General features: G+C 44.9%; 2 protein-coding genes across 3 annotated transcripts; both read left to right on the top strand.

Moving 5' to 3' along the window:
* Positions 1 to 660: 660 nt before the first annotated feature.
* On the top strand, positions 661 to 27,006 carry blo (bloated). Its single transcript, XM_002058871.4, has 9 exons — positions 661 to 1,475; positions 12,100 to 12,403; positions 19,837 to 21,856; positions 21,919 to 22,480; positions 25,236 to 25,424; positions 25,489 to 25,646; positions 25,713 to 26,129; positions 26,188 to 26,500; positions 26,567 to 27,006. Exons 2-9 carry the CDS (start codon positions 12,289 to 12,291, stop codon positions 26,753 to 26,755), a joined length of 3,963 nt encoding a protein of 1,320 aa, XP_002058907.1. The 5' UTR covers positions 661 to 1,475; positions 12,100 to 12,288; the 3' UTR covers positions 26,756 to 27,006.
* LOC26530399 (uncharacterized) lies at positions 2,866 to 4,259 on the top strand. Of its 2 annotated transcripts, XM_015169252.3 has the most exons (3): positions 2,866 to 2,935; positions 2,999 to 3,430; positions 3,502 to 4,259. In XM_015169252.3, the coding sequence occupies exon 2, from the start codon at positions 3,004 to 3,006 to the stop codon at positions 3,208 to 3,210; it is 207 nt and encodes a 68-aa protein (XP_015024738.1). In that variant the 5' UTR covers positions 2,866 to 2,935; positions 2,999 to 3,003; the 3' UTR covers positions 3,211 to 3,430; positions 3,502 to 4,259. The 2 variants fall into 2 exon arrangements, with proteins under 2 accessions (XP_015024738.1, XP_015024739.1); XM_015169253.3 differs by having other exon boundaries at positions 2,907 to 3,430.
* Positions 27,007 to 27,926: the final 920 nt, after the last annotated feature.

Below are 27,926 nucleotides of genomic sequence, written 5' to 3'. Positions count from 1 at the left end.
AACATATATCCAAAATTATAATTTCTATAATTACCGATAATGTTCTTAATTCAAGGCTTCGTATACCAAGCTTTAGAATATTCAAATATGGGGCATGCTTGCCTGATGTTTTAAGGTTTCTGCGTTTCATATTCAGAATTTCTCTGAGTGCAGTGATTATAGCCAGCCAATATCGTGATTGATGAACTAGGGTGTGGTGCTGGGCTGTCTGGGAGGTTGGGTTACTGTTTGTTTTTCTTACGCAGCCTGCAACAGCAGCTGGTCGTGTTGAGCGTGTCTGTCAGCTCTGGCTGGCAGAATTTCCATATTTTTCCAGCTCCATCCTCGAAATGCAATCTTAACGAAGATGCAACTAACCAACTATCTGAAGAATGCTTGGGCGAGCTGGTTTCACTTGTTTACATCGCCATCATCAGCCGCACAGACGGCATTACCAGAGCAGCAATATGACGTCTAATTTTTAATTCAAGCCAAAGAGAGCGAGAGAGAGAGAGAGAGAGAGAGCCCGTTAAGAGGGCGAAAGAAATGCCGGCTACCTGTTGCTTTGCTCTCCCTTCTAGCTCTGATTGGCTTACGCTCTTCTGCGACGGCGGCGACGAGCTTTAACGCTCACGAACACAGCTCGAGCCGCAGATCGTGCGGACGTTTGGCTTCAGTCGACTTTCTGACGTGACGGTGTTCACCTGGCTGAACCCAAGACGCGCCGTGCGTACTCGAGAGTGTGTGTGTGTGTGTTCGCGTGAGATGTTTGCTTTAATATTCACAATTTACAACGATTAAAATATTTATTTATACACACACGTATATATTATATACAATTCGAACTGGTCAGCGCCGAGCCCTGCTGCTAAACCAACACCCCCCCCACCCCTCTAAGCTAACACTAAATTGCAATTAGGAAACCAATAGAAGCGCATTGCGTCTCTGTGTTTCTCTGTGCTTTCCTGTACTAACGAGTATTTGCGATCAATCGCCAACGACCATCGGCACGTCCATTCAACTGCACTCAACCCACACAGAAAAAAAAAAAAAAAAATAGAAAAAAAAAAAACAAACGACTTTGTGCGCAGTGCAAAAAGCTAAATAAAAATACGGCACAAATCGTGATAAATTTTCGCTTAAATTGTGCAAACGATTTTGGTGATTTCCGAGCTGCTTCTTTTTTTGTTTTCTAACAAAAAACATTTAACAACGACTGCATGTGTGTGAGTGTGAGTGTGTGCAGGTGTATGTGTGTGTGACTTATTAAAATTTGTTGTGCATTCGCGAAACGTCGAACGATTTCAAAAAGATCGAACTACACTCGGCTTGGCAAGTGTAACATTTTTTAAGTGCATAACAAGTTGTTTATTCAACAACAACAACAACAGCAACTGCAACAGCAACAACAAAAGAACAACGACAACAACAACAAGAAGGGGCACAAGTATTGTAATTAGAACTGCGCAAATTGCTTTGAACTGCCAGTTTATGAGGTGAGTCGCCCAGCAGATGTGAGCTGAACAGAATTGTAAATACAATTGTCACAAATATTTAACGTGGGCTTAGAGGCATCCGAATGAACTACAGTAGAGCTACGCTAAACAAGACATCTAATGCAGCAAAACTTGACAAATTCTGACTTTGTAACGCTTTTCCTTCTGTAACCCATATAAATTGATTAAAACAAAAACTAAATCGTAGCTGTACTAAAAATTAAAAAACTTAATAAACACCATGGATTTTGGTTTTTTCTACAGCTTTGAATAATTCAAACCTGCGGAGGCAAATGTGTCAGCCAAATTCGAATCTTTTTGATCTCGGGGTGAATGTTGCTTTTATGGACCTAGAATATTATTAAAGCTGTTCCAGTTACACAGACACGCATACGTGTGTGTGTGGGCGTACATACACTTAGAGAAAAAACAAAGCATTTTGCACTCAATCTAGCGAACGAATGTTTGGTCTGAAAAGGAAGTTCATATTTCAAGAACTGGTTTCTTAATTTAAAGTTCCCTTAATGTAAAACTCAAATTGTACCAGAATTCCTAAAACCGACTTGAAGTATATTACAATCATATTACAATAGTACTCTCTGAGCTTGGAGAGACTATTGAAAGTAGACACACGTCTTGTGAGTCATATGTCATTTCTTGGTTCTTGACTTTTGAGCATTTGCTCTAAATAGAGTTAATTGTTGTAATTCGGGTTTCAAAGAGTGCGCGAATATATTGAAGACTTTCCTTCTGCTTTAAAGCATTTGCAACATAAATCTGATAAATATGCGACCTCTATAAGCTCCAGCTACGTTCACAGCCTTGTTGGAGCTACAAGTTTTCGTGTTTAGCGATCGGCGAGTGCTTTGAATTGGGATGCAAATTAATAACCAATTATAATGTTAATAAAAGCTCCACTGTCATTATGACGATAATCATGAACATCGTGGAGAGTTGAGAGCTCGACAAGACGTTATGGATGCCCCTCTTTATTTTTTTTTTCTTGATTGTGCCTCGAAACGGAAATAGAATTCAGAAGGTCTTACAATGCAATCTATTGCCTTAAAGCTTTTTTAGTGAAAGTTTTGGAAATTTGTAGGGAATGGGCGTTATTTTGATACATTTTCACCTTAATGCAACGACATCATAAAAAAAAATTAGCCTCGCTTCGAGTTATCGTATCGATTTCAGTTCTAAGAGCCGAAATTAGCATTGCTAATTTGATTGAACGAAATTAAAAATTCGTACAATTTAGCCTAAAAATGCACATAAATTTTGGTGTTTAATGCGATTAGGAATTTGTTATTTATGTATTTTTGCCCAAATACATAATATATACTTATTTGCTAGAATCAAAAACCCTATGAGTTAAGCTTCGATCTAGAACTCTTTCGAGTCTCTAAACGTAAAATTCTTGAATTTCTCCATTCTTCATTAGTGTGTTGTTCGAGAAAGTTCAAGTAAAAAACAAAAATAGAAAATCCTCTCCAAAGCACAATATATATATATATATATTTTTTAAGAGGACATGGAGCTTGTTGAGGCCACCGAAGCTGCTCCGAGGTCGAACAGAATTCGTGGGCTGCGCGATTCTCTGGTGTGGTTCTTCAGTTTGCCAGCTGTGCAATATGCCCAGGTCTCTGTGGTTGTGCTGGGCGATTTGCTTGCGCTTTCGAGTCTCTATCCCTCGCACTCAATGTATATAGCGCGACCATTTCTAATATGGAAATACTAAGGATCTGTGGAAGGATGAGAACTTTGCGAAATATGATCGAAATAACACATAGGGAGACAAAATCTTATGCACTTTTATATATATATATTTTTATATACGTTCTCTACGTGGGAGCATTTCGAACTTGTTTAACGATCTTCACCTTCAGTTCAATGCCAATGCCAGAATGACGTCATGTTGGTGTGTGTGTGTCTGGTGTCTGTGTGTGTGTGGACTGCATGTAAGTAGTGTGTGTATGTGTGTGTGTGTAGGTGTCTTTCGAACGGCTAAACACCTCGTTTTGCTCCGCAGCAGCAGCAGAAGCACGTATCCAAGTCTGGGTCTGTTCCTGTTTTCAAACGCTTCGCCAAATTAAATCGACGCACACATTTTGCGCTCATTAAAACTTTCGAAAGTTGCGACTTTTTGGGGCCGTCGTCTTTTGTGTCTGGCAATAAACGTCAAAGGAACCTGTGCAGCAGCGAACTAAGGGGAGTTGTGCATGCACACACACAAGCACACACACACACACACACACACACACACACACACACGCACACACTACAAATTGAAAATTCTCAAAAAGCGGCAGCTTCATTTTTTTTTTTGTTTTGTTCGTTGATGTGGCCAAAAATGGTGTACAGCCTTGCCTTGTACGCAGTCCTACGGCTTGTTTCGTTTTTTGGGAGCTGTTTTTTTTTCACATTTAATTTTTGTGGCCGTTGTTGTTGTTATTCATTTATCAGGCTGCCGTTTTTGGTGTGCATGCGTCAAGGATGATTTGTTTTAATGCAAAGCCATTGGAGTCAGCAATATGTTGGAATTTCATTTCGTTTAGCCCCCAACTCTGGACGCTTCCCTTACCTGACTCATTGTCCGATTCGCTGTACGCCGTTTAGCACCTACAAAATACTTTTTGGACAAACACAAACATCACAAGTGTGCCGCAGGGTGATTAACACTGTTCGAAATAAAAATGTACTCTTCACTTGCAATTGTGGATACACCTTTTTGGTCTATGTAAACCTATCTAAAAGACAAAAATAAACAAATTGGCATTGTTGACTGGCTTTTAGTGGCTTTTTGGCTTTTGTATTGCTGTTTGCCAAACTGAATAATGCTGCTAATGAATGCGCCTCGTCCCGAGTGACCTTACCTAATCAAAACGAAGGGGCTGCGCATCGGGTCAACAAAGCGGCAATAACATTCACTTTCGCATCGTGCACCTTTAATTGCCCACGGGCCACACAAATCAAAATCAAAACAAGTGTGGTCCAACTGCGGCAGCCAGTCCAAAAGATACCCTGCAGCTTATTCAACATTTGTATGCCTTAAAAGCAAGGTCTTGAAACGCTTTGTTCGGGAGGAATCGAAACATGATATATACTTGATCTGTGTATACTTTACAAGAACCTTCATACCAATCAATACACCGCCTAAGCCCACTAGCAATGTGTACAGGGTACAAATATCAAAACCAAATTCGAAATGTCTGAGACACGACTTAAGCACACAATGTCTTCCAAATGGCGTAATCGCAATCTGTGTGTGTGTGTGCGTGTGTGTGTGCGCGTGTGTGCTTGATTGTTGAGGCGGCCTGAAAGCAAGCGCTGACTAGCTGTTGATTTAATGGGGTCGCGGTGGGCAGGGTACGGCTGCTATTTAACAAATTGGTTAACCCGATCGCGTTCGATTTGTCAGCCACAGCAGGCTGGCACTGAGATCGCGCATTGCGAGCGGAAGTTGAGCGGTCACTTGAACGGTAAATAGCATTTGACACTGCGCCAAGCATGTGCGGAAGTAAATATGCTTGATAAAAGCACCAATTAGGCCGACAAATTGTATATCGATCACTTCACAGCTGAGTCTTGTCTTGGCCCGTTCGAGCTTTCGAGGTGTCAAGTGTCGCCGTTGGCATTGGCAGCTGCAGACTTGGGCTGCAATACGACGCCCTGGGAACGATGCTTGCAGATTTATTTGACCAAAGCTTTACAGTGATCTACCCTATAACATTAAGTAGGGACGTCTTGAACACAGCGAATTTTTCATTAAAAATGAGACTTGAAAATGAATCTCTCTCACTTATGCTACAAAAGCTAGCTAGTGTGCAAAATAAAGATTTCAAGTTTCTAATGTTTAGCAAGTAGGTCGGTTAAACAAATTTGTTACTGGGTATCTCTCAGTTCAAATATTCTGAATCGCGGCGTGCGTTCTTATTTACTTAAGCCCAGAACCAATCTCTGTCGCTGGACAGCCGAATGGATCGAACCGATATTAATATTTGGGGCGTGCATGAGGTTAGCCAAAAATGCTTTCAATGAAGTCATTAAATTGATGTATTGACTGCTATATTGGCCGCTGGGCCTGCTTAGCTTTCATCTCGAGCCAATTACGAATTTCCAAGAACTGCGTCTGGCTGCGACTTTCTGGATTTCAGCAAATTTCTCTTGCCTAGCGTCTGCTAGAGGTTATTAATTGTCGTGGTCAGCGTGGGCCGATCCGCTGTGATGTCATTGGGCAACCGGAGTCGTCAGGTTTGCTTGTTTAATTTGATGGCCGATGGTGACATTGACTGCACTCAAAAAGAGATTCATGCATACAAATGAGACAAATGGAAACTGGACCGATTACGGCCATGTATTGTTAGCTTGTTCCCAGTTCATTTGCCATTAACGATAATGGGCGTCTTATCAAGCGGCATTGCCTGGTTTGCCAATTGTTAAAGAGGACTCGTAAAGAAAATTCGTAACGCTTTCATAATGCAATTGGGCCACCATTTGGGACGGGTTGCCATTGTGCGCATTACTCAATGCGCACCCAAAAAAAAAGTATCAAGCAATAAAAATAATGTTGAAATTGAGTCACCCAAACGATACATCTCCCCCCCTGGCGCAACCTGCTTTGTATGCCGCGTAACTTTGCGGTCAACAACATTTGACGATATGCTTTGAACCGCATATCAATGAACCCCTCGATCAGCTGAAGACGCTGCTCCCAATAATATTATTATACGAGATACTCACGTGCATACCTATATGTAAATAAATATTTCCGAGCGGACTTTGCCTCTCTATCAATCAATGTGAATACAAATATCGCACTGCCTGGCAGCTAATAATTAGACTGAGATTTCAGCACAAATTTGCATAAATTAAAGCTCAACTATCAGCTACCGCTAGCCCATTGCCTTTAATTACCCGGCAGCGACAGATTTGGCATGAAAGAAAAAAAACAACGACATGAAAAAAAGTGAAACTCTTGTGGCTTATGCAAGACGGAAGATGGCCCAGAGTCGCATGCAACATTGATTATGACTTGTACCACAGACCCAAAGAAGGCATCGCATGCCAGTCGCCCTTTTTCCCACTGAACGTTGCATGCAGCATGCTGCATGGAGCATGATTGCATGGGCCCAAGTGCCAAGTGCCGATTCGTTTTCGCTGTTGTGACCTTTGGCACCGTCAACGTGGCGCTGCATCGAAGCTGCCGGAAATGTGGACTGACTGGGAGATGCAACCGAAAATGAAACTGACACCAGCCAAGGGGCAGGCAGAGAGTAGCCGATTTCGTGCGGCCTTTCAGTGAGAATTGCCGCGGTGAAAGAAAATAAAGGCAGCGAACGTGGCTCATAACTAGAAAGACTTAGGCAACAAACTTGGCTCATAACTAGAAAGACTTAGGCAACAAACTTGGCTTACAACTATTTGCTCAGTAATTGCGCACAATTTTCGATTCATTTAATTGATAAATAAAATACATTTTGAAACTCACTGAACCAACAATCAAGGGCCAACTCAGCAATCGCTTTATGACGTTCATATTTCATGTTTCAGCTTCACAGAGATTGTTTGGCACTGATGATCGATCGCTTTTTGGCAAACCTAAATCGCTTGTCTTTGCATGCGTGCGTGTGTGTGTGTGTGTGTATCTTTTCGATATGGTGCCTAATTGATTTCTGCACAGGTTAAAAGTCGCACAGCCGGCAACTGTGACATGGAGAAATGGCACACCAGTCGAAAGCAGTCGTTTTTTTTAATACTCTTGCAAAGCATATTTAAATTATAGTCTCTTAGTTTAAAAAGCTATCTTAATGCAACTTTGTAGACAGTATATATAAATACTCGGGGTCGATTGGATCATAGCACTATATGATGATCGTTGTTATTGGCTAAAATTGTTTGTTCCTCAAGATATGTTGACAAAATTGTGCTTCTTACATGACTGCAATTAAAAAACAGACCAATAAAAGATCTATCTGTAATACGAATCAAGTGATTAAAATTAAATATGATAAACTTTTAGGTTTCTCTTGGCAATAACGTCCTCAAAATATCTGTAAAGCCATATGAAATCGGTCTTCTATGTAGTTGAACAATTGGTCGGAAATGACGTTTGTTAAGCCCATGTCTGCAAGTGTATTTAAGCTTCGACATTCCAAAGATAACTGTTGTTTCTGTGTTGTTTTTGTTTTTTTTGCTCATGTAGACGATGCTCTCTGGGTTAATTATTGTATTATGAATACGAAAAGTGAAATTTGTGTAGTCCAAACTGCCCGCTGGGAGCAGCTCATAGTTAAGGGCCACATTAATCATAGCAGTTGCCATTAAACTAGAAATTGATTTACATTTCTCATCAAAATGCCGACTACAACAGAAAACTTGATGTTGCGAACGTACACTCCAGGTCACTTGCATAGATACAGTTTCACATTTCATTCACATTGCCTGCAAATCTTTTCTCCTGCTGCCGTATTCTACTGTTATCAAGTGTACATGTTATACAAGGCAAAGAAATTGCCACAAAGCCGCAAAAAGTTGCAATGTAATGCCGCAGAGATTAACCTTCTAACATACATAATAAACATAAACTAAATATGTAGTCATAAATACAAAAAAAAAAAAAACTCGGCGCTTCCTAGTAGACGCCGGACTTAAAGATACAGTTTGGTGAGCTAACAAAGCGTGAAAATGACAGCGTGCTCAGGCACAATGCGATCAAGGGAGGGGAAAGGAGGCGGTGAAGTGGGGGGACGTTGGGGCGACTGCGACTGACGGCAAGATTGACGGCCGGCCATCAGCGGCAGCAAACAAAACGATGACAAACAATATGCGAGCGGATACGAGACGAACTCAGTTGAGCTGGCATTGGAATGTATGTGTGTGTGTGTGTGTGTGTGTGTGTGTGTGTGGGCGCTGTGTATGGTGTATGTGCACAGCATTAGAATAGTGCGCCAGCGTAGAAATCTCTTGTCATCGTCATTGTCGTCTCAGATGCGCGCGTAGATATGCAATATGGCTCTAAATGGGCGTAGCAATTACTAATTTCTTTTGTAAAGCGCCTGAATCAACGGAATTTAGTTGTAAAAATCGAAAATGTGGACTAGCTCTGTAGTTGGTCAGCAAAGAGGCAACATGCAACACAGGCAACAAGCAACAAGCAAGAGCAAACGGAGCAGCCGCCTCGCATCTTTGCCGAGACGACCAGCTCGCTCGTTGGCTGTCTGCATGTCCAAATGCCGCTGTCCCTGTCTGAGGTATTGAGCCTAGTGCGGCATCTACTCACAGATGCCTGAGCATAGATATCGAAATGCAATTAAGTATTTGCCAAGTCGGCAAATGGACGACGCAGCAGCAGAGCCGCCGTCGTCGTCGCCGCTGCGAGCGCCACCAACAAAGCAAAAGCAAAAGGCGGCACGCATGGAAAAATGCAGCCCAAACGTTGCCTTAGCTCAACTCCAGCGGGAGCACAGGATCTGAGGTGCTGGCTCTGGCTCTGGCTCAGACTGCAACTCTCTGCTCCAAGCTTTGCATAACTTTGACGTCGGCTGTTGCTGCTGCTGCTGTGCGCCCGGGGCTTGGCCATACTTACAAATTGGACTACACCTTCATTTTCATTTCAGGCAAAGGCCGAGCCGTGCTTCGACATGGCTTAGACAGACTCAATTGCTGTACGTATTTCCCTGCTGGTGTTGAACCTGAACCTGAACCCCCCAGAGGTCAGCGCTGGCGCTGAGAACACACGCAAAGTGGGCGAACGCGTTGTTTGTTTTCCGCAGCCCCTGCTCCTGCCTATGCCCGTGCTTCTGCCTCTGTCCACTCCACTTCGCTGATGTTGCCGCACTTTTGGTTTCACTTGACACGATCGTTCCGTGGTAGCTGGGCACTGCTGGGCACTGCGGGGGGTGGGCGTGGTGTATAGAGCCTAGGCTGGGTTGGGCAGTTGCCATCATTATGTTTGCTGATTGCGTTTTCTGCCTCATTCGCAGTGTCAAAGTTCAAGTTCAGAATCATTATTGTTGTTCTTCTTCTTCTTTAGCTGTCGGGCGTATGTTTGTTTGTGCGTTAAGAGCCCCATTTCCAAGACATTTTACGGGCAGTGCAAAGGCCGCAGTCATACGTATAATTGTACAATTTTAAATAATTTGTATAAAATTAGCTACACACTACGCAAAATTTGATTCAAATTGCATTTGGCAACGTTGTTTAATTGAATGATGTATGTATATACATTTATACATAGACACACTCCCTCGTTTATGCGTGTATATATCTATATATATATACATATAGATATATATGGCGAGTCTAGCGAGGACGCTCTGAAGCGCTACAAATTTTATGTTTATTACACCTTAATAATGCGTGTTTACAAACAAATCACGTTCATGGCGCAATCAACGCGCAGCAATCGGCATCGGCATCGACATCGGCATCGGCATCGGCATCTGGCCGACCCGGTGCGGCAGCAGGAATCCAGCGGAGCGTCGGACGCGTCGGTGTCCATGCTGACTAGTCAGCTTCCCATCAACGTCAGTCGCTGCGGCGAGCGCACGCATGGCCACTCAAATTATATGGTAAAGGATTTTTATTGGCAGCTCCAAGCATTTTGCGTACACTTAAAGAAAAGTCAACAAGAATTTTCTATTTCCAATCAAGCGCAGACGTGAAGCATTTATTAACTTTGCAAGTTTATAAAAGGTCCTGTTTTTCATCGCACAAATGCTTATTTTCCGTTATAGAATATTTTTTAATTGAAATTTATTAAAGCACAAACAGCACGAAATCCATCCAGTTATTCTTAAAGTTATGTCGTTTTTTCTCTGAGTGTATGCGCCGCAGCTAGAGCCTGGCTTAAACTGGGCAGACAGAGGTTCTAGTCATGATCATACGCCGTCGCCATTGATGTCTAGTCGCTCGATTGGCTTTAGCCTGTGTGTAGTCTGTGTGTAGCCCTGTGTGTAGCCCTGTGTGTGTGAGTGTGTGCTTGTTAGAGTGGAAAGCTGTCCTGTCTGTAAGTAAGCCAGTAAGTGAATGAGCACTGGGCATCGTCTGTTCGGGACCGATTCTGGTTCTGACCATGATTGCGCCCCGGCCTCTGACCAGGTGCCATAATGGGCATGCATTTTCTAGCCATTACAGCGCGCTCCTGCTCGTCGCATTTGGCTTTTTGGGTGGGTGCGTGTCTGCAGCAGGCCGCATGCAGCAGGCGCTATAACGACTGGCCCCAAACTAAGTGGATGCTCATTGGCTGCGCCTGCTTAGCGCACTTGCGACCACCATTCTGCCGTGTGCGGCATGTCCTCGAGCCAAATGCATTGTTTAAATAGAGTTTGTGCTGCAAGTACTCGAGCTCGTAGTCGTAGTCGTAGTCGTATTCAAATATGAATATTATCGCGTTTGCTTAATCGCAATCAACATTTTTGTTTTTGCTGCAGGACACACCCAAATTGTCGTTTTGTGGGTCTAGACACACATTGTTGCCGGCCAGTTGGTTGGCTCCCGACATCCGCTTTGTATTGATATTCGCTCCACTCACTCAAACCCCATTCCATTTGACAATGACAAAGGCGAGAGTCGAATTAAATATCGTCGTATGCAGACAAACACCCTCATGATGTCTACTTCTTATACCCTGTACACATTGAAAACGACTCAAAAAAAGGATACTATGGTTTTGTACTAAGCATGTAACAGGCATTTCTGAACCGATATTTGTGACCCGTTTGGTTAACAGAGTCGATCTCAATTCTCGTACATCGTACGTAGAATCAGTTTATCAATTTCTCTCGATATTCATATTATAAATACACGTCGATTTTAAGACGATGTTAACAACTTAAAAACCATATTAGCCACAGACTACATGTAATATGTTTATTGGAAACTAAACGTTCTCTTAAAATACACACATTTATGTGCCATATTCAATAATAAGAATAAGTTTTCCATATTGGTTAATTGTGAAGAGTTTAATAATAAGAAGGTATCTCGTAGTTGGGCACTCCCGACTACACCATTCCCTTTTTTATGCTCCGGCTAACGAGCATAACGCAAAACAAACTTGATTCGCTCTGCTCACTTCTTGCTCTGCTTCCCCCCTGGCTGAGCCCAGCATACACTAATTTTAATACACTTTTAGGGAGGGAGGGAGTTGCGGGGGAGTCAGAGTCATTGGCTTTTTATTAATTGGCAATTATTCTATTCACTGCCTGTTCTTTTACTTTTTTTTTTTCTTTTTTTTTTTTTGTTGGTTTTCTTCCTCTTGTTTGCGTTTCTAATTTCTTGGGGTTTATTGCGTTGTCTGCAAATGGATGCGAAATATCTCTTGTAAGCCAAATAGGATGAGGGCTCTTTTTTCTGGCTTTGTGCTAAATTACCAGCTTTGATTTAATTTTAATAACACTTTCGCTGGTGGCACAGTGGGGCACATGTGAAGTGACCATAATCAAGCAAGTAAAAAGTTGATTTATTTAACCCAACCAAATTTAACGAGGTCGCATCTAACCAGGCCGCATCTAAACACAACAAAACAACAACAACAACAATCAACAAAAATAATATCAACTAAAAAATGCAAAAGGCTCGTAAATTTGACTTTGAGATTTGTTATCTTTCTTATTTCGATTTGCAGTACAAAAGATTTGATGAGTCGCATATCAAGAATTTAACCTAGGTTTCTAGACCGATCTGAAAATGCCTGGAACGGCAGCTTAACACTTTTCTCCAAGTCAAAGTGCAAATTTGAAAGCGATCCCAACCAGCAGCAGCGGCTGCAACCAGAATAAACAACTGAACAAATCACAATCCACAATCAGACAAAATGCCACCGCAACCTCAACAACTGCCAGGATCAACATCAGCAGCAGCAGCAGCAGCAGCAACAAATGGCGGACCACGTGTCAGCTTCAATCGGGATGTACATGTGAAGCGTATAGGTCAGTGTGTTGTGCTAAGGAACATAACCTCAAAATAACCGCAACACACACTCACCCACACACACATGCCTAACTGAAAGCTGTCATAATTTAACAATAAATAAATTTCATTATTAACAAGTGTGTTCTCGTCGAGTGTGGCCGACTGGGTGATACTCTGTATGACGTTCGCACTTTCTTGAATGCATACAGAAACTCGCGCGCGCACACACACACAAACACACACACGCACACACTGAGTGACATACACGCTAATTTTGGTCAATCAATGCCGCTAACAACCCACGCTGAGCACATCGGCAACGGATTGACTACATAATTTAACTAACTAATTAACTGGGCAGTCGCAGTCGCAGTCGCAGTCAGCAGACGCTCAACTGTTGGGTTCTAAGATGGTCAGACACTTGGCAAGCGGATCACCTTCGTGCTGTTCCAAAATGGTTATGTGCTTCTGCTCTGGGCTGGCAAATGACATTTGGGCATCCATCAAATGCATAATTCTTTGAACTATTTCGACGAGTCTCTCAGCTGATATTGATTGCATGCATACATAGGGTATATATATATATTGTATTTATATATAAAGATGGAAGCGAGAAGTGGGCGAGTAAGCCAGAACGAATGCCAAAAGCAATGCTCGTAACAATGCCGCCCCAACAATAAAATGTAGTTTACCTTGAGAGCACGAGAGCACACACAATCGCGCAAAAGTCAGCCACACAAATAACTATTTTAAATAAGTAGATATATATGTTATGTATATGCATATATATATTTTTATAAGGCATTACAAGCACCGAGCAGAGAGAGAGAGAGGGGGACACACTGTCCACTGCCGCTGCTGCGTCTGCCTGTTAAAACCAAAAGTATCACTTTGCACATCTGTCTTTGAGGCTCGCTAGAGGGAGGAGTGGGGAGTGGGGCAAATGGGAGACTGTGGCAGCAAAACTCATCAGTGGCACTCGCATTAAGTCTATGTATATGCCTAGCGACGGCTTGTGGCTGGCCCCGGCTGGTCCCGGCTGCGGCAACTGTCCGTTTGTCTCCAGAGTCGACTACATTATTATTGTTATGATTATGTCTGGCAGCAGCCACAGCAACAATAACAACAACAACAGCAACAACAACAACAACAAGAACAATCGCCCATCCAAGCAGCCGCATTTAATTGCAGGGCAATGCGATTTATACCAAAGCCGGAATGGAATTTATGGCGTCTGTCTGAAATGAAGAAATTAAAAATTGATTATGACAAAAGCGGCACAAATGTAAATTATTTAGTTGCCTTTAATAGATGCGCCCATTCTTAGTGTGTTTGTGTGTGTGTGTGTGTTGTAATTGGCATGCCACGTTTGTTGCCTGAGTCTTTTGTTTTGGGCTTGACTTGAATCTCCTTATGGGCGCTGCAGTTCTAGCAAAAATTGTATCTTATTTGCGAAAGAGGCTCAACACAAATATGGTGTGAACTGCGTTTGTATCTAATTAAGCGCCAAATCTTGTAAACGTTCTTTGGTCGACTTTTCATTTTGTATTTGGCCTAGACAACAAGTTTGGTGGGCCTTTCTATAAGCCCACTATAAATCTTTGCAAAAATCTTCTCCACTTCATTGCTGTTGTCTCATTTTACGCAAAACAACTATCTAGTGTTATTTTAATTAGATTTATTTGCTGAAATTAGATCTTCAAGTCCTATCTAAAGACGGCCAAGGCGCCAGCATTTAACATTTAACGACACACAGACTACACGTAGTTAACCATAATGTTTTAAATGACTTTGTTGTTCACATGCAAATTGAGGCAATTATGTGAGAAAACATAGATAAAATGATGATTTAATTTGAGCTCAAAATGTTCGTGTATTTGTGTATATATAGCGAAAATTAACCGCTCGTGGGGGTTAAAGCCACATTTCGTTCGAGCTGCTGAGGCTAATTTCAGCCAAGTTTTGCTCTTTGCTTGAGCCTCACTTGATGAACAAGTGAATAAAAACAATAACAATCTTATGAATGTGAATATGAGTCTGAGTCTGAGTCTGAGTATGAGAATGAATATGAGTGTGAGTGTGAGTGTATGAGTCTCAGCTCGTAGGCAACCTTGCGTAGCGACAAATTTGGCAAAAACAAGTCTGCTTCAGAGGCTGCCACAGCTCAGGACGGTTGTTGTTGTAATTGAAGTTGTTATTGCGTTTGCTGTAAATATTGTTGTTATTGTTGTCTCTTTGATGCACTTGCTCACCTGAAGGCGGACAACTGCAGACAGGCAGGGGCACACGGGAGCACGAGATTGACAGAGCAGATGCTACTGTTTATACTTGAACTGCCAATGCCCGGCATCTATAGAAATATATATATACATATATTCCTGTATGCGCTTGGTGAATGACATAATCTGTGGCTGGCTGCAGAGTACGCTGGAGTTTACCATAACGCGTCACTTTAATTGATTCAATTATGGCTTTGATCTTGCAGCAAGTTGTCGTAATTGGGTAGCTTCAGTAGATCATGACGTAAGATTTGCAATTTGCACTCGTAATTAAATGAGTGCCTGCTCCGTTTGCTACTGTATTTTTATAATGCACACGTATTTTAATTAGCTCGCATATATTTTAATTAATTAATTTAATTGTTTAACAAAAATGAGTATGCCTCATTATGAAATTGCCGCAGTGTTTCCTAGTCGTGCAATTTCTATGCCGTTTGCTTGCTGTGATTTTTAATTTGTGGCCAGTTTTGAATTTGATTAGTTGTTTTTTTTTCGCATGCTTCGTGTTTATTATGAGCAAAAAAGGTATGAGAAATGTGACAATTCATAACAGCCAGCAGACAAGCCGATTCCAGACACAAACAGAGCTTTTTACTGCGAAATTGATTTGCAGATCTCTTCGTATACTCTGTGACAATATATATTTGCAAAAGGTGTATGATAATCATGAGGATAAGTGACAGCTAAGATAACAGAAGGAGCTTTTTATAGCCAAATTATTTGTTCTTCACAATTTACAGGGTATTTTATAGTTGATTATATTAAACAATTGATTTGATGACTTTGTTTGTGCTTCGCCTACTACGCAATTTTCACATAGAATTGTTTTGCTTGAATTTGTCAAACCTGATTGTACGTGGTTGAGAACTCCACCCGCACGAAAGGGAAGGGGGACGTTGACGTCGAAGACATAGACGCGGATTTGCGAGGTTGGGAGCACACGCTACCATTGCCACCATTAAAATGCCATTTATGTTTTTTATATTTTGTTTTAATTCATAATTTGCATATGTTGTTTTATAGTGAGAGCAACAACAACAGCAACAACAACAACAAGAGCGACAACAATAACAATAACAACTGTCACAGTCAGCAAAAAGAAACTTAATTAATAAGTCGCATTTTGGCTGCTGCTGCCCACCATTTCGCACTATTTTGCTTTTGTGACATTGGCGTAGGCAGCAGAGCTGGCAGCAGCTCGGCCCTCTCTTTAGTTGTTGGCTGAGTCGCTACTCAGTCGCTGGCTCAGTCAGGTTCTTTACCCGGTTGGCATTGGGTGTTGTTGTCGTCGCGGCCGCAGTTATTAAATGTGTATTGAAGTTATCGAGTTATAAGTGATATTATTGCGAATTGGGTAAATGAAGTTGCCGATCAGCTCGATCAGCTCGATCAGACATCAGCTCAATCATTCATCAAAGACAACTCCATATTCTGCTAGGCAACTTCAGTTGGCGCAAAAATCACTTTGAAATGCAAAGATTGCGTCATTTGTTTATCGAAATGTGTATTGAAATGAGTCTCAGATTATATTTAGCGAACTTTTGGCACTCGAGGTACCGTCTATAGACGGTCTTTGTGTATGTGATTGTGTGTGTGTGTGTGTGTTGTTGTTGTTGTTGTTTGCTCTCACTTAATGTGCTGTTGACAGCTGCTGTGCAAAACAAGTTTGTCGCTTAAGTCTTTCGTCTTAGCCAGTCTTTTTACAGCCGCGTCCATTCTTTAGCGAAAGTTTATATTTGTATTTGTTTTGAAAGCCATTCGATGAGAGCTTTAACAGCAGCCCCAACTCAAACTTCGACTCTCAAGTGCAGCTATTTTAATTAGGCCCAGCGAGTAGCTAGATTCTGTGTCGGCTCGAGCCGGGATTGAGTGCAGGCTCATGTCAAAATACACTAGCTTATTTGCATACTTGTCACATCGGAGAGCCTGGCTGGGCTGGCATGCGTATTCGCTGGCATTCAAGGACGCGGCGCGGTTCGGCCTGTTCTTTTGATGTGATTAGGAGGGAGGCCTGGTCGGGCCTGGGAACCCTCTGGTCCACGATAAGCGCACAAGGGCATTCAATTATTTCAATTCTGGAATGAGTGCGCAGCCGTTTAGCATTGGAATTGCTGCACTCGAACCGCCTAGATAAAGTCAAAGTCGAAGGCGATACTGTTGCCGATGCCGATGCCTTGGTCAGGCCTAGGCCCCCGTTCCAATGAAATCGAAAGTGCGCAGGTTAATTGAAATGCCCCAAAGGCGCGCCGTGCCGCGCCGCGCCGTGGCATGCGGCAGGCGAACGGCCCTGAGCCCCAAGATCTTTGGCACAGGCATGCATGCCCCTGCCCATTTGCCTTTCGCATGGGTCTCTTTAAGTGTGAGTCCCGTCCACTCGGTCGGTTCATTAGCGCAGGAACTTGAACTTAGACCAGTAGTGGGCATGTCGTGAAGCTGGAAAGAGCCCTAAGAGCCCTGTTATCTAGCTCATGACAGATTGTGGGCGCGTTTCGATATGATTCATTTGTTGGCCTAAACGTATCGCCAATGGCATTAAGCTGGCTCTTAATGAGGCAAGCACATGCCATCATGTATACAATCCCGCTCGAGCCATTGAAGAGGCCAACTGACCAAGTGAAAGTCAGCTGAATGAAAAAAATAAAACACAACTGCTACTATTAGCTATATGGAATGAGACTTGGTCAGTGTGCTGCGATAAAATATAAAGCCCAACTGCTACTATTAACTGGCTTGCCTTGTCTACCACGAAAACCAAATTAAGTGCAACAGCAAATGCCGAAAAAAAATGGATAATAAAACCGGAACAGGCGCTGAGGCAGGTTTGGGCCGCCGGAAAATTGGATCAGATATTTTATCGCAATGCGTTAAAATTTTCGAAGACTTGTTTTTGCCGATTCCTGGAGGCCTAAGTTCTCTCCTACTCATTTGAACTCATTCGGCATGGGCACACAAATCATAGAGCCCGCCGGCCCTGGCTCGAATTCATTAAGTGGATCGATGATTAAATTAATGAATGGCTTTCAGCAGCCTTTGCCTTTGCGCCAGGTGTTGTTGTTCGCAATCAATCATAGCTGCACTCGCTGAAATTCACAGCCAGTTCATTGTGTGGTTCTCTCTCAGTTCTCTCTTGGGAATGCGCTCAAGCGTTTACTGTTACTTGACATTGACTTGAGCTTCAGTTTTACTGGCTCCTCAAGTTGCAGCAACTGTCGCTTAGTGGCAATTTATGTTTTCCTGTTGCCTAAAAGCAGCCACAATACGCGGCCAAAACCACCTCCAGCTAAAACGCAAAGGCATTGCAGCGTATGCCAACATTACAAGAACAATATGTTGCGAATGAACTACTTAGAGATACCCTCAACTTAGCGCCATGATGATATTATGACCATTATGCAGAGGCTGTGCTCCTTATTTCCTTTGTTTCATGCATACTGAATAACTTTTGTCATTACTGTCGCATGTTGATGATATTTATCGATAGCCCTCAAATATGCGAATATGTCAATTTTAAGAAGAATGGGATATTCAAAAAGTGCCATATTTTTAATCTGTACATAATATAACCTATATAATAAATTTGATTGCGGTTTGCACGGACATCCATGGCTAAACCGACATAGTCCGTCATCAAAAACCTCATACCCTCTTTCTCCCATTTATATTTGGTAAAGGGTATAACAACCGCAGTCTGCTAAACATGCGAGTGGCTCTTCGAAAGACCCACAGATCGCATGTCGACTGGCACCCAACGCACACTAAAAATGCGTACAAACTTGAAGCTATGTATTTATGTATGTATGTATGCTCGAAAGTATGTATGAACACACTGCATAGCTACATTTCACCTTGACACATATGACTGATCACAGCTTGCGGTTTGCTCATCATTTTGGCAAGCGGCGTTCGCTTTGAGTCGTCATGGAATTCTCGTATAGCTTTACAATTATCAAACATTGCCCGCTTGAATGGTGACTGCCAATTTGACACTTGCCACGCCCAGCTTGTCATTATTCATTTTATCAAATCAGTTGTCACTTGGTCCAATCACAGGTTCATTTCTTACTTGGCCAGGTGTGGCAAGCTCGCCAATGTGAATGATAATCCCAATTGGAGCGGAGGAATATATAGGTCGCTGCCTAGAATTGAGCAGAAAAATTAAAATAAATATTTAATATAATAGAATTTTTTGTTGTATTTTTGAGAGTATTAAAATCGAAAAATGAAAATTGAATATACGGTTTTAATATGTAGACATAATACATATAACATATAATCAAAATGGCTTGATTTTTAAGTTAAGAAAATTGTAATGGAGTTCATTATAGATTCACAGGCTGAGTATGGCAAGGCCAAGGTCAATGCAGTTGGCAAGCAGATAAAACAAATGACTTAGGCAACGAACTGGTGTGATGTGTTGTGTGAAGCATGTTCTATCGCCTAACAAGCGCTGATTGTCAAGATGTTGTGATTGCTCCCGTTCAGCTGGCTAGCTAGAGCTAAGCTGAGGAGCCGCAGAAAAGTAGCAGAAACGAATTGGCAACAAAAAGAGCTAAAAAAGCTATCAAAGAACACGCACGTTTCTGCTGTTTTTACTGGTTGCCCTGGTTGTATGTAGTTTGGTGGTGCTGTTGCTTCTCAATCTTGTTTTTGGTCATGATGATCGCTGCGGCTGCTGCTTGGGATAGAGATGAAGCGGCACGTTTTTTGTTTTCGGGGGGTATTAAATAATAATGATTATGAACAAGTGAGGAAGTGGATGGAAAGAATCTTGATGATCTTCGAATAGAAGCGGTCTCTAGTAGCGCCTCGTTCGGCTCGGGCCGAGACGCTTCAATGGCCATTAGCGCTTACAGCGCCCGATTACAGAGTACAACACGTACCAAGAGACGTGGGCTAATGCTGAGTCCATTGTTAGTGGCAACGATTCAGCAGCAGCCAGTCAGGCTGCCTTATTTAGGAGGCAGCTGTTGCCAATTCACACTTTGAGGCTTTGGCCAACAGCTGCGACTGGCTACGTATTACATCATCGCCAGCAGAGGCGAGCGTCGGCTAATGTGCTAATTGTCATTACATGAATGCGAAGTAGTTCGCCGAAGCGAACTTTGTGACTTTTTGCTAATCGAAACTCTCTTCCCCTCTCTCTCTCTCTCTGTTTCTGTTTCTCCATGCAGCCAAGCGTCCCAACGAGCCCTCGGAGTACGACTACGAGACGACAGATCTAGCGCCTATTGGCAGCATTGGCATACCACAAAGTTACCATCAGCTCCCGCCGGATATCGATCCCGAGGACATACGCAAAGAGGCCGCCCTAGTCATCGCACAGGCCGGTCAACACCAAAGCAAGGCGGCCAACGGGGATAATATACCCACATTCCGTGTGAAGCAGAAGCGCCAAAGCGCCTCGAGCGATTCACAGCGTTTCCATTCGCTACCCACGCGTCGCAAAAAGGGCAAACCCGTGGCGCGCAGCGTCAGCGACGCGGCGGCAACCAAGAAACCAGTAAAGCGGCCCTCAATTTTTGGACTTTTCAGTCGCAAGAGCGACACGAATGTCAGCCAATTGGATCGGGATCCACGTTTCGAGGACGGCGGCGGTCGGCGTTTAGTTCGCAGTAAAAGTGATGTTGGCAGTGCCAACCATAAGGAGGCGCGCAGCAAAGTGAGCAAAAAGAACGAACCACCGACTACAGTCAAACAACAGCTGAGTCCGATCATTGAACAAACGCAACGAGAGGACTTCTTTGAGCAGGACTATTTTCGTGAACGCGAGAGACGCAAATCAGACGCTGTTACAGTGCGTGAGAAGCATGAAAGCGAGAAGGGTCTGACTGAATTGCTCTCGCGCAGCCGATCCAAGGCGCAAGTGGACGGCTCTTTATTAAAAAAGCAATCAGGATCTGGTACAGGTGTAGGTGCAGGTACAAATTCAGGACCCTCAATATCCGCTGGTATTCGGGATCGCATTGAGACACTCAAGTCCAAGTCCAGCGAGAATATGCATAGCTCGCAGCAGCCCGCAGAGCGCTTGCCGCTCACTAAGGGTCGCACTGTCAATGGGCTTGTAAAGCGGCTCTCGATGGAGCGCTTCTCACCCCAACCGGTCATTAGTCAGCCGGCTTTTTCCTATATACGGCCAAACGAGGGCATCACCTACGCCCAGCTCGATCTCAGCGACGAGCAGCAGCGTGTTTCTGGTCGCGATTCGCGCACACCACAGCGTGAATTCGCACCGCCTAGGCCACCTAGGGCCAACGACAGACCGTTGCGTAGTCTACCGCAGCGTAGCTACTCACCCATACAGAACGGAGGACCACCGCCAGCGAGACTGGCCAGCTCTTCTCATTCGCCATCACCCTGGCAACAATTGAGTCCACGTAATCTCAGCGATGAGGATGAGGGTTTGGGCTTTGAGACACGCAAGGTGTATTACGAGGACGAGATGCCCAAACAGGAGCGTGAGAGGGAACGGCGTGCAGAACCACCCATTGTGCCGGTTATAAGAAGCGTCAGTCCGGCGCCCTACCTCGATGAGCTGGGTTACAGGAGAGCACAGCTAGAGAACCGCATACTGACCCGCCGTTTTGGCGAGGGTGCCACGCTGGAACGCCAGCACAACTTCAGGCAGGAGCGAGAGCACGAGCGGTTTCGTGATTATCCCAGCCCGGAACGAGAGCGAGAGCGAGAGCGGGACCGTGAGTTGGCTGCTGATGAACGTTACCATCGGCCTACCCAGATGGAGTATACACAGGATCGGGGTCACCCGACGCCTGAGAACAGCAGCACGCTGCCGAAAATGGAGAAAAGCTCGCGCTACCGCCACACCAAGTACTATGACGATGGTCACGGTGGCATTAAGGAGACCTATGTGCGGGAGACACAAAGGGATGGACAGGTGCGCGAGTCGCGGCATCGTGAACGTCTCGGCTCCTCGCCAAGGGAAATTGAGCGCGACTACAATTCCGCAGAACGACACGAGCAGGAGCCGAAAAGCCTGGACTCGCAGCTAACGGATCAATATAGATCATCACCAGAGCTACGCATCACAGAGCGCGGACGTCTGCCGCAGCAGCAGGACTATTGGCAGAGCAGCCTGAAGCGCGACAAACTGCAGCAGCGTAGCTTTGACAAGGGCGATTCGGGCATTGAGAACGATTTTCGCAAGGAGTCCTTCAATGGCGACCTAACCACACGGTAAGTCCACCTTGTAGCTTCAGCACTGACCTCCGTACAAGCTTTTTATATGTCCAAAACAGATGGCGCAAGCGCACGGCCCTTGATGATATGAGGGCCTGCGAGTCCTTTTTGCGCAAGGAGCGCCGCGAGAGCGCCCAGCAGCTGCAACAGCAGCGGCAATCGGCGTCGACGCGTCACAGCTATGTGTACCGGGAGCGCTCTATTGACGATGGCTCCCACTTCGATCCGAATCTGGACAAGTATCCGGTGTCCACGAGCACATTGCGACGCCGAGAGCAGCAAGCGCAGCAGGTGAAACAGCGTGAGGATTCGAGCACACTGAAGCGCAACAAAAAGCTGGGCGGCTTCGAGAAGGTGAAGCAGCTGTTTACGGGCAACGGCAGTGGCAGCCATGGCGGCAGCGGGCGCAGCAGCGGTAGCAATGTCTCCAGCGCGAAGAAGGACACACAGTCGCGTCTAACCAACGGCACCAGCAGCACCCTCAGTCGTCGCGACAAGGAGAACACGGAGCACAGGGGCAGGGAGAAGGACAAGGAGCGCTATATGGTCCGGGAGGAGGAGATGCGTTCGCGCTACCGCGAACATCAAGCACTGACCGAAGAGACCTCACGCGAACCAAAGGTAAGTCTGACCCAGCTCTTAATGGCCAATTGATAGCGTTTGTTGGCTAGAGTTCGTTGAACCCTCTGATGGGTCAGTTTTGGTCAGCGAAGCTGCTTAAACTCGCCCATTCGGTCATGGGTTTGGCTCTTATTAATTTCGAATTAATCAAAACTTGCGGCGATGAGTCTTGAGCCCGACTCACCCTCAAACCGTCGCGGTACGTGCGAACTTTTGCAATTGTTGTGACTTCTGATGCTCTGCCAAGGGGTATTCGAATTTTCCCAGAAAATGCCTAATGCATTAGTTGAGATATATTTGTTGCTAAAAATTATTTTTTTATTATCACTTATTATAATAGATTAAGTTATTATCCCAGCGTTGAGGGATCTTCTTCTTCAAGCAATCGTTTTTTTTTTTTTTGGTATTAAGGCTCAGCATAGAAATATTTTGTCTGCTATTATTCAGTTAGATATGAGCAAGGGTATCTAGTCTTCGGCGTGCCGATATTAACTATTCTTTTTTTATTTTTTGTTTGACTCGTCTACTTCCTGCTCACAGTCGCTGTCCAGGTGGGCGTCTGGGCACAGCCGAAAATGGTACAGCGACTCGACGTCATGTCAGCTGGGGCCACTTCGAGACACATCTGAAGGGGGCCAAACAAATCCGAGTCGAATCAAGACGTCGCCTGCCATAAAGAATGCTTGAAATTGTGTTTAAATAATGTTTTCCAAATAGAGTTGCGAACTCAAAGAGCTCGACGAGGCGTCGCTCAGCGTTTAAGCTAGAACAAAAGCGAAGCCCACGCACCAGCTGTCAGTAACACAGTTTGTCAGTCTGTCAGTCATTCTGTCTGTCTCTCTCTCTCTCTCTCTCTCTCTGTCTGTCTCACTATCTGCTCTGCTCGAGAATTAGGAAAGCTGACAGCAAGACGACGGCCAACGGGGCGTATGAGAAATTGATTAAGCTGCGCACACAGATTCCACATTGCAAAACGCTTTCGGGCTACTGTGCCGAGGTGTTGGGCCCCGCAGCCAATTGGCATTGTGCCATGGCGCAACTGCAGCTGGTGCTTAGCTAATTTGCAATGCTTGAACGGATTTGTGGGCCTACAAGACCTTGTCAAGAGGATGTTGCTAGCCTCAACCGTTGGTTCTAGCGGATATTGCAAGACACACTACAATGCCTTGCCCCAACCTCACCTGCTGGCGTGGCAGCAAATGCCATATTCAGGTTCGGTTCGATGCACCCGGGCTGTTAAATTTTGTTTGGTGAAGGCTTAAGGTTCGGCTCAGGGTAAAGATGGTGTTCCGGGCTCAAACCGGTTCGCTTGAAATCGGTTTGCAGCCTGCTCAGCTCACAATATTGATAGGTACAAACAAATTAGCAGCATTTTTGGCCAGCTCAGCGGGCGGCCCAAAAATCCTGCAGGAGCGCGGGGGCGTCATCTGAGAGGCCAGACACGATTGCAGATTCTTTTGTGATCAAAAGGTGTGGTCTCTGTGTGTGTGAGTATGTGGCCAGGGACCGTTGTCAAAATGATTGCGTGCCGCAGCGAAACTTTCGAATGGTTTGGTGGTAAGCGATTTGGACAATATGCGGCTATTATTCATGCTCATGCCCGATGGCCATAAAAATCGGAGCCGCACAATAAATGTTTCAAAGAAAGAACATAAAGTGCTGGGCATTCGTTCCGAAGATTCTTCATGACCAAAACAGATATAAATATACGCAGCAAATGGTGCGCCAATAATGTTGTTAGCTAATTTATGGCACAAGTTGGGGCCATAAACTATATTAAGGCGGCGGCCATATTTGAATATTTAATTATTTCAGGTGGGTGCGTAAGCGTCAAATCGAAGTGTTTGCTTCGATTTTTTTTTTTAGATTTTTTCCGACATTCCATTCCGAGTTCCATTGCAAAGCTTAGTTTGTTAGCTGCAATAACAGCAACAACAGCGCATAGAACAAACATAAATACCCTGCCACACACTCGACTCTCATGTGCCTTGTGTACCTGCCTAAATATAATATCAACCGCAAGTGGGGCAAAGTCTCATTGGGCCAAAACGAGCGAATTCGCATTCGCAAATGGCAAAACAAGTTTGTTTGCAACGTGAGCTGACATTGTTATACTCTGTACCCCATGACAAGACCTAAATGAAGGTATGATGGTTTTTGTGCAAAGGAAGAAGAAAGCATATATACATATATATATATATATTTGCTCAAGATCAGCTGAGACGAAACGATCGTTTAAAACCGTTTGCAAAAACTGGAATACGTCATAAATATTCTCGTGGATTGCCATAATAAAGGATAATAATTGCCATTAAGGATTGACAATTATCAATTTTAAAATAACTTTTATGTGCATACCTTGAAGATTATAAGATCTGGACACATCGTTTTAAGCCAAACCTTGTGCCACATGCTTTTGGGTGCCATATTTGAGGGCTATACATTTTATGATATATACGTGTACAGGTTATCTCCTAGTCGAGCACTCTCGCTTGTTGCTGTTATTGTTGATTGGTGCGCCCCCACAAGCAATAGTCGGAGCTACAGTTACAGCCACAGTTCCAGATACAGCCACAGCCAAAGCTGCAGCCACTCATTAGACAGGCATGAGCTGTGGCAAGGCTCGTGTAAAGGCCACCTGCCCCACATTGCTGGGCAACCTGTTGCTGCTTGGGCAGTTGGGCAATGGGCAAACCTTTGACCCGGTTTGGAGCCAGAGCGTGAGCGTAACTAAAGCAAATTCTTTTAACGACAGACTATGGACATCTCTATGCGACGCCGTCTCTCCACACCGAAAGCTAGTCCCTTGCTGCTGAAGCGCGGCTCCGCGGATAAGCCGCCCAAGAAGCAGAAGGAAACGGCCAGCTCGACGCCAGTCAAAGCCGAGAAGACCAGTTGGTTCAAGTCCCTGGATCGTCGTGCCAAGAGCAATCCCAAGGAGCAGGTAGGCGCAGCAGTTGACCGTCTCTTTCTTGGGCACTCACTAATTGATAACTTTTCTATCATAGCTGAACGTTTCGGTCAATGGACACAGTGAGGCCAGTTCCAGCCTGAAGCGTAGCAAACGCAATGCGTCCGCAGCGCCGGCCAAGAATTTGCGTTTCTTTGGTGACACAGACTTGGATTCGAATCCGCCAACAATATCAAAGGCGAGCAGCATGCCGCGGTAAGTACAGCCGATATCTTAAGTAAAAGTAACCTAAAGTAACCTTCACATCTTGCCCACGCCTAGACGACGTCCACAGCTGGCGCACTCGAAACACTCGCAGAGCGCTTATAATCTGGACCGTAGCCCGCCGCCGCCGTCGCGCGACTATCGCCAGAGTCTCTCCGGGCAGGCCGTGACAACGGCTCGGCAACGTGCCAGCTCTATGCAGCACTTGGAGCACGGCAGCGACGAGGTGGATTTCCGCAAGCGGCGACACTATTCACGCTCCCGCGAGCTACACGACATATCGGAGAGCGGCTCCGAGCCGGAGCCCGTCGAGCGGCACAAGCGTGGCAATGTTGCTCAGCGTGCCATGTCGCTGGAGCGCACGGCTGATGTGTCACAGCGCTTTGAGGAGCGGCCGCTACTGGGGCCGCCGAAGCCGGCTCGCAGTGCCGAACGACGAGGGTTGCACCCCAGTGCAGATGGCGGCTACGGCAAGTAAGTGGCCGCAAAATGATTGTCTGTCTCAGTGATTAATCAATACTATTTATTGTAGGGAACGCTATCCCGCGGAAAGCTCTGGCACCGAGGGCGAGTCCAGTCTGCATAGCCAGCGCAGCGTGGTCTATTTGCATGCCACCACCGTGGGTGATATACCACAGCCATACAATTTGCGCCGTCGCTCCATGTCTCGTGATGATCTGCGCAAGGGCGGTAGCGGTGCAGCTGGAAGTGGGGCTGCTGCCAAGCCGCCTCTGCAGCCCATGACGCGTACCGTCTCTCGCTCTGTCTCCATGCTGGCGCCCTGGAAGCCCAAGCACATCAGCGAGGGCTACGAGATCAACTACTCGCAGGAGCAGAACAAGCGCGTATGTCATCTGGCACTCTCGTTACCATCTAATCTTGAGCTAATCCCATGCCTTTATCATTTTCAGACTTCCACGCTGCCACGCAAGCCACCACCGCATAATGGCGCAACCAGCGCGAGCACTCTTAGCCGAATGGGTCGCAAGCACCATGACGCGGCCACACGACGGCCCAATGGCTACCATGTGGACGAGCGTACTCCACCCACCAGGTCGCTGTTGTCAGCATCGAATTTACGCACCGCCAAGACAAAGTGAGCCGATGGGAAGACCAGGTGCTGCCGTTACCGCTGCTGTTAATATTTAACTACACTTAGTTGCTAATCGTAATCCGAATCGAAACATATTTCTAATCAATGGCAGGCCGCAAGGGCTCAGTCCGGAGACGGATCTGGGCTCCAGCCAAGCGGTATTTAGTTCTCTAGGGACTCTTAACCTTTGTTGCAATTCTCGTCATATTGTAAATGTGAAGTGTATGTAATTTTAATAAAATCACAACTCTTAACTTAGCTGCGACAACAACCCGGCCATTGGCCGTCTCAAATGGTTGTTCACCTTGCTGCACAGTGCTGCTCAAACTGTAGCCAAGACATGAACCATGGAAATGTGCTACCCGAACTGTGCTTCATTTCATTTCAACAGGGGGTTTATCCCGTGCCCCTCAGCTTGCCGTAAGACAACGACAAATAAATGATTTCTTTACGCAACTAATAAATTATTCGCAGCTCCGCCCTCCCCCCTCCACCACTTTCCACTCTCCCTCTACCTCTCTTCCTATCTCTCTCAGTCTTATAGTTTTAGTCGCTGCGCTCGTGTCAACACCCCAAAACACATTTCCGCTGCATCCTTCAACACGCTCCAACTTTGGCTGCTTGCATTTTCAAGGATAATTGCGAAAAATACAGCTGCACAAGTTTTTCTTTAAAACGCTTCGACTCCAGCCGAGGCTGAGGAAGTAGCTGCGGCCGTGGTATTTCAAAGTTCAGCAATAAATTTATAGCCCAGCTTCGGGCAAGCCCTCCCTTACCCGGCAATCGCAGTCAGCAAGTGAAGTTGGGCAAAATATGCAAGCAACTTAAAAAACAAACAAGGCGCGAGGGTACGGCTTGGAGACACCCTGTAATCTCTTAACTATGAAAAACTGTATTCGTAAATAAATTTCGTTCTCCCTATCCGATCGCTTATAGTGGGATTCTGTTCACATACAAAGCTATCGAATCGGTGCAGAATACCCGTTCTCAAACTGTTACAGGGTATTAAAAAAATCTCGCAAATAAATGGAGCAACAACAAGAACAACGATAACTAAGCAGTAATGAAAAAAGTGTTAGAATACTTTCAAGATTTACTTGCCCTCATTCCCAGCAAACTGCGCTGGGCTGCGCCTGGCTGAGCCGCCGATTATGGGCAGAATTGGTGTTAATTCGTTT

The sequence above is a fragment of the Drosophila virilis genome, chromosome 5 (assembly GCF_030788295.1).
Source record: "Drosophila virilis strain 15010-1051.87 chromosome 5, Dvir_AGI_RSII-ME, whole genome shotgun sequence".
Lineage (NCBI taxonomy): Eukaryota > Metazoa > Arthropoda > Insecta > Diptera > Drosophilidae > Drosophila > Drosophila virilis.
This window is presented reverse-complemented; position numbering and strand designations above follow the sequence as displayed.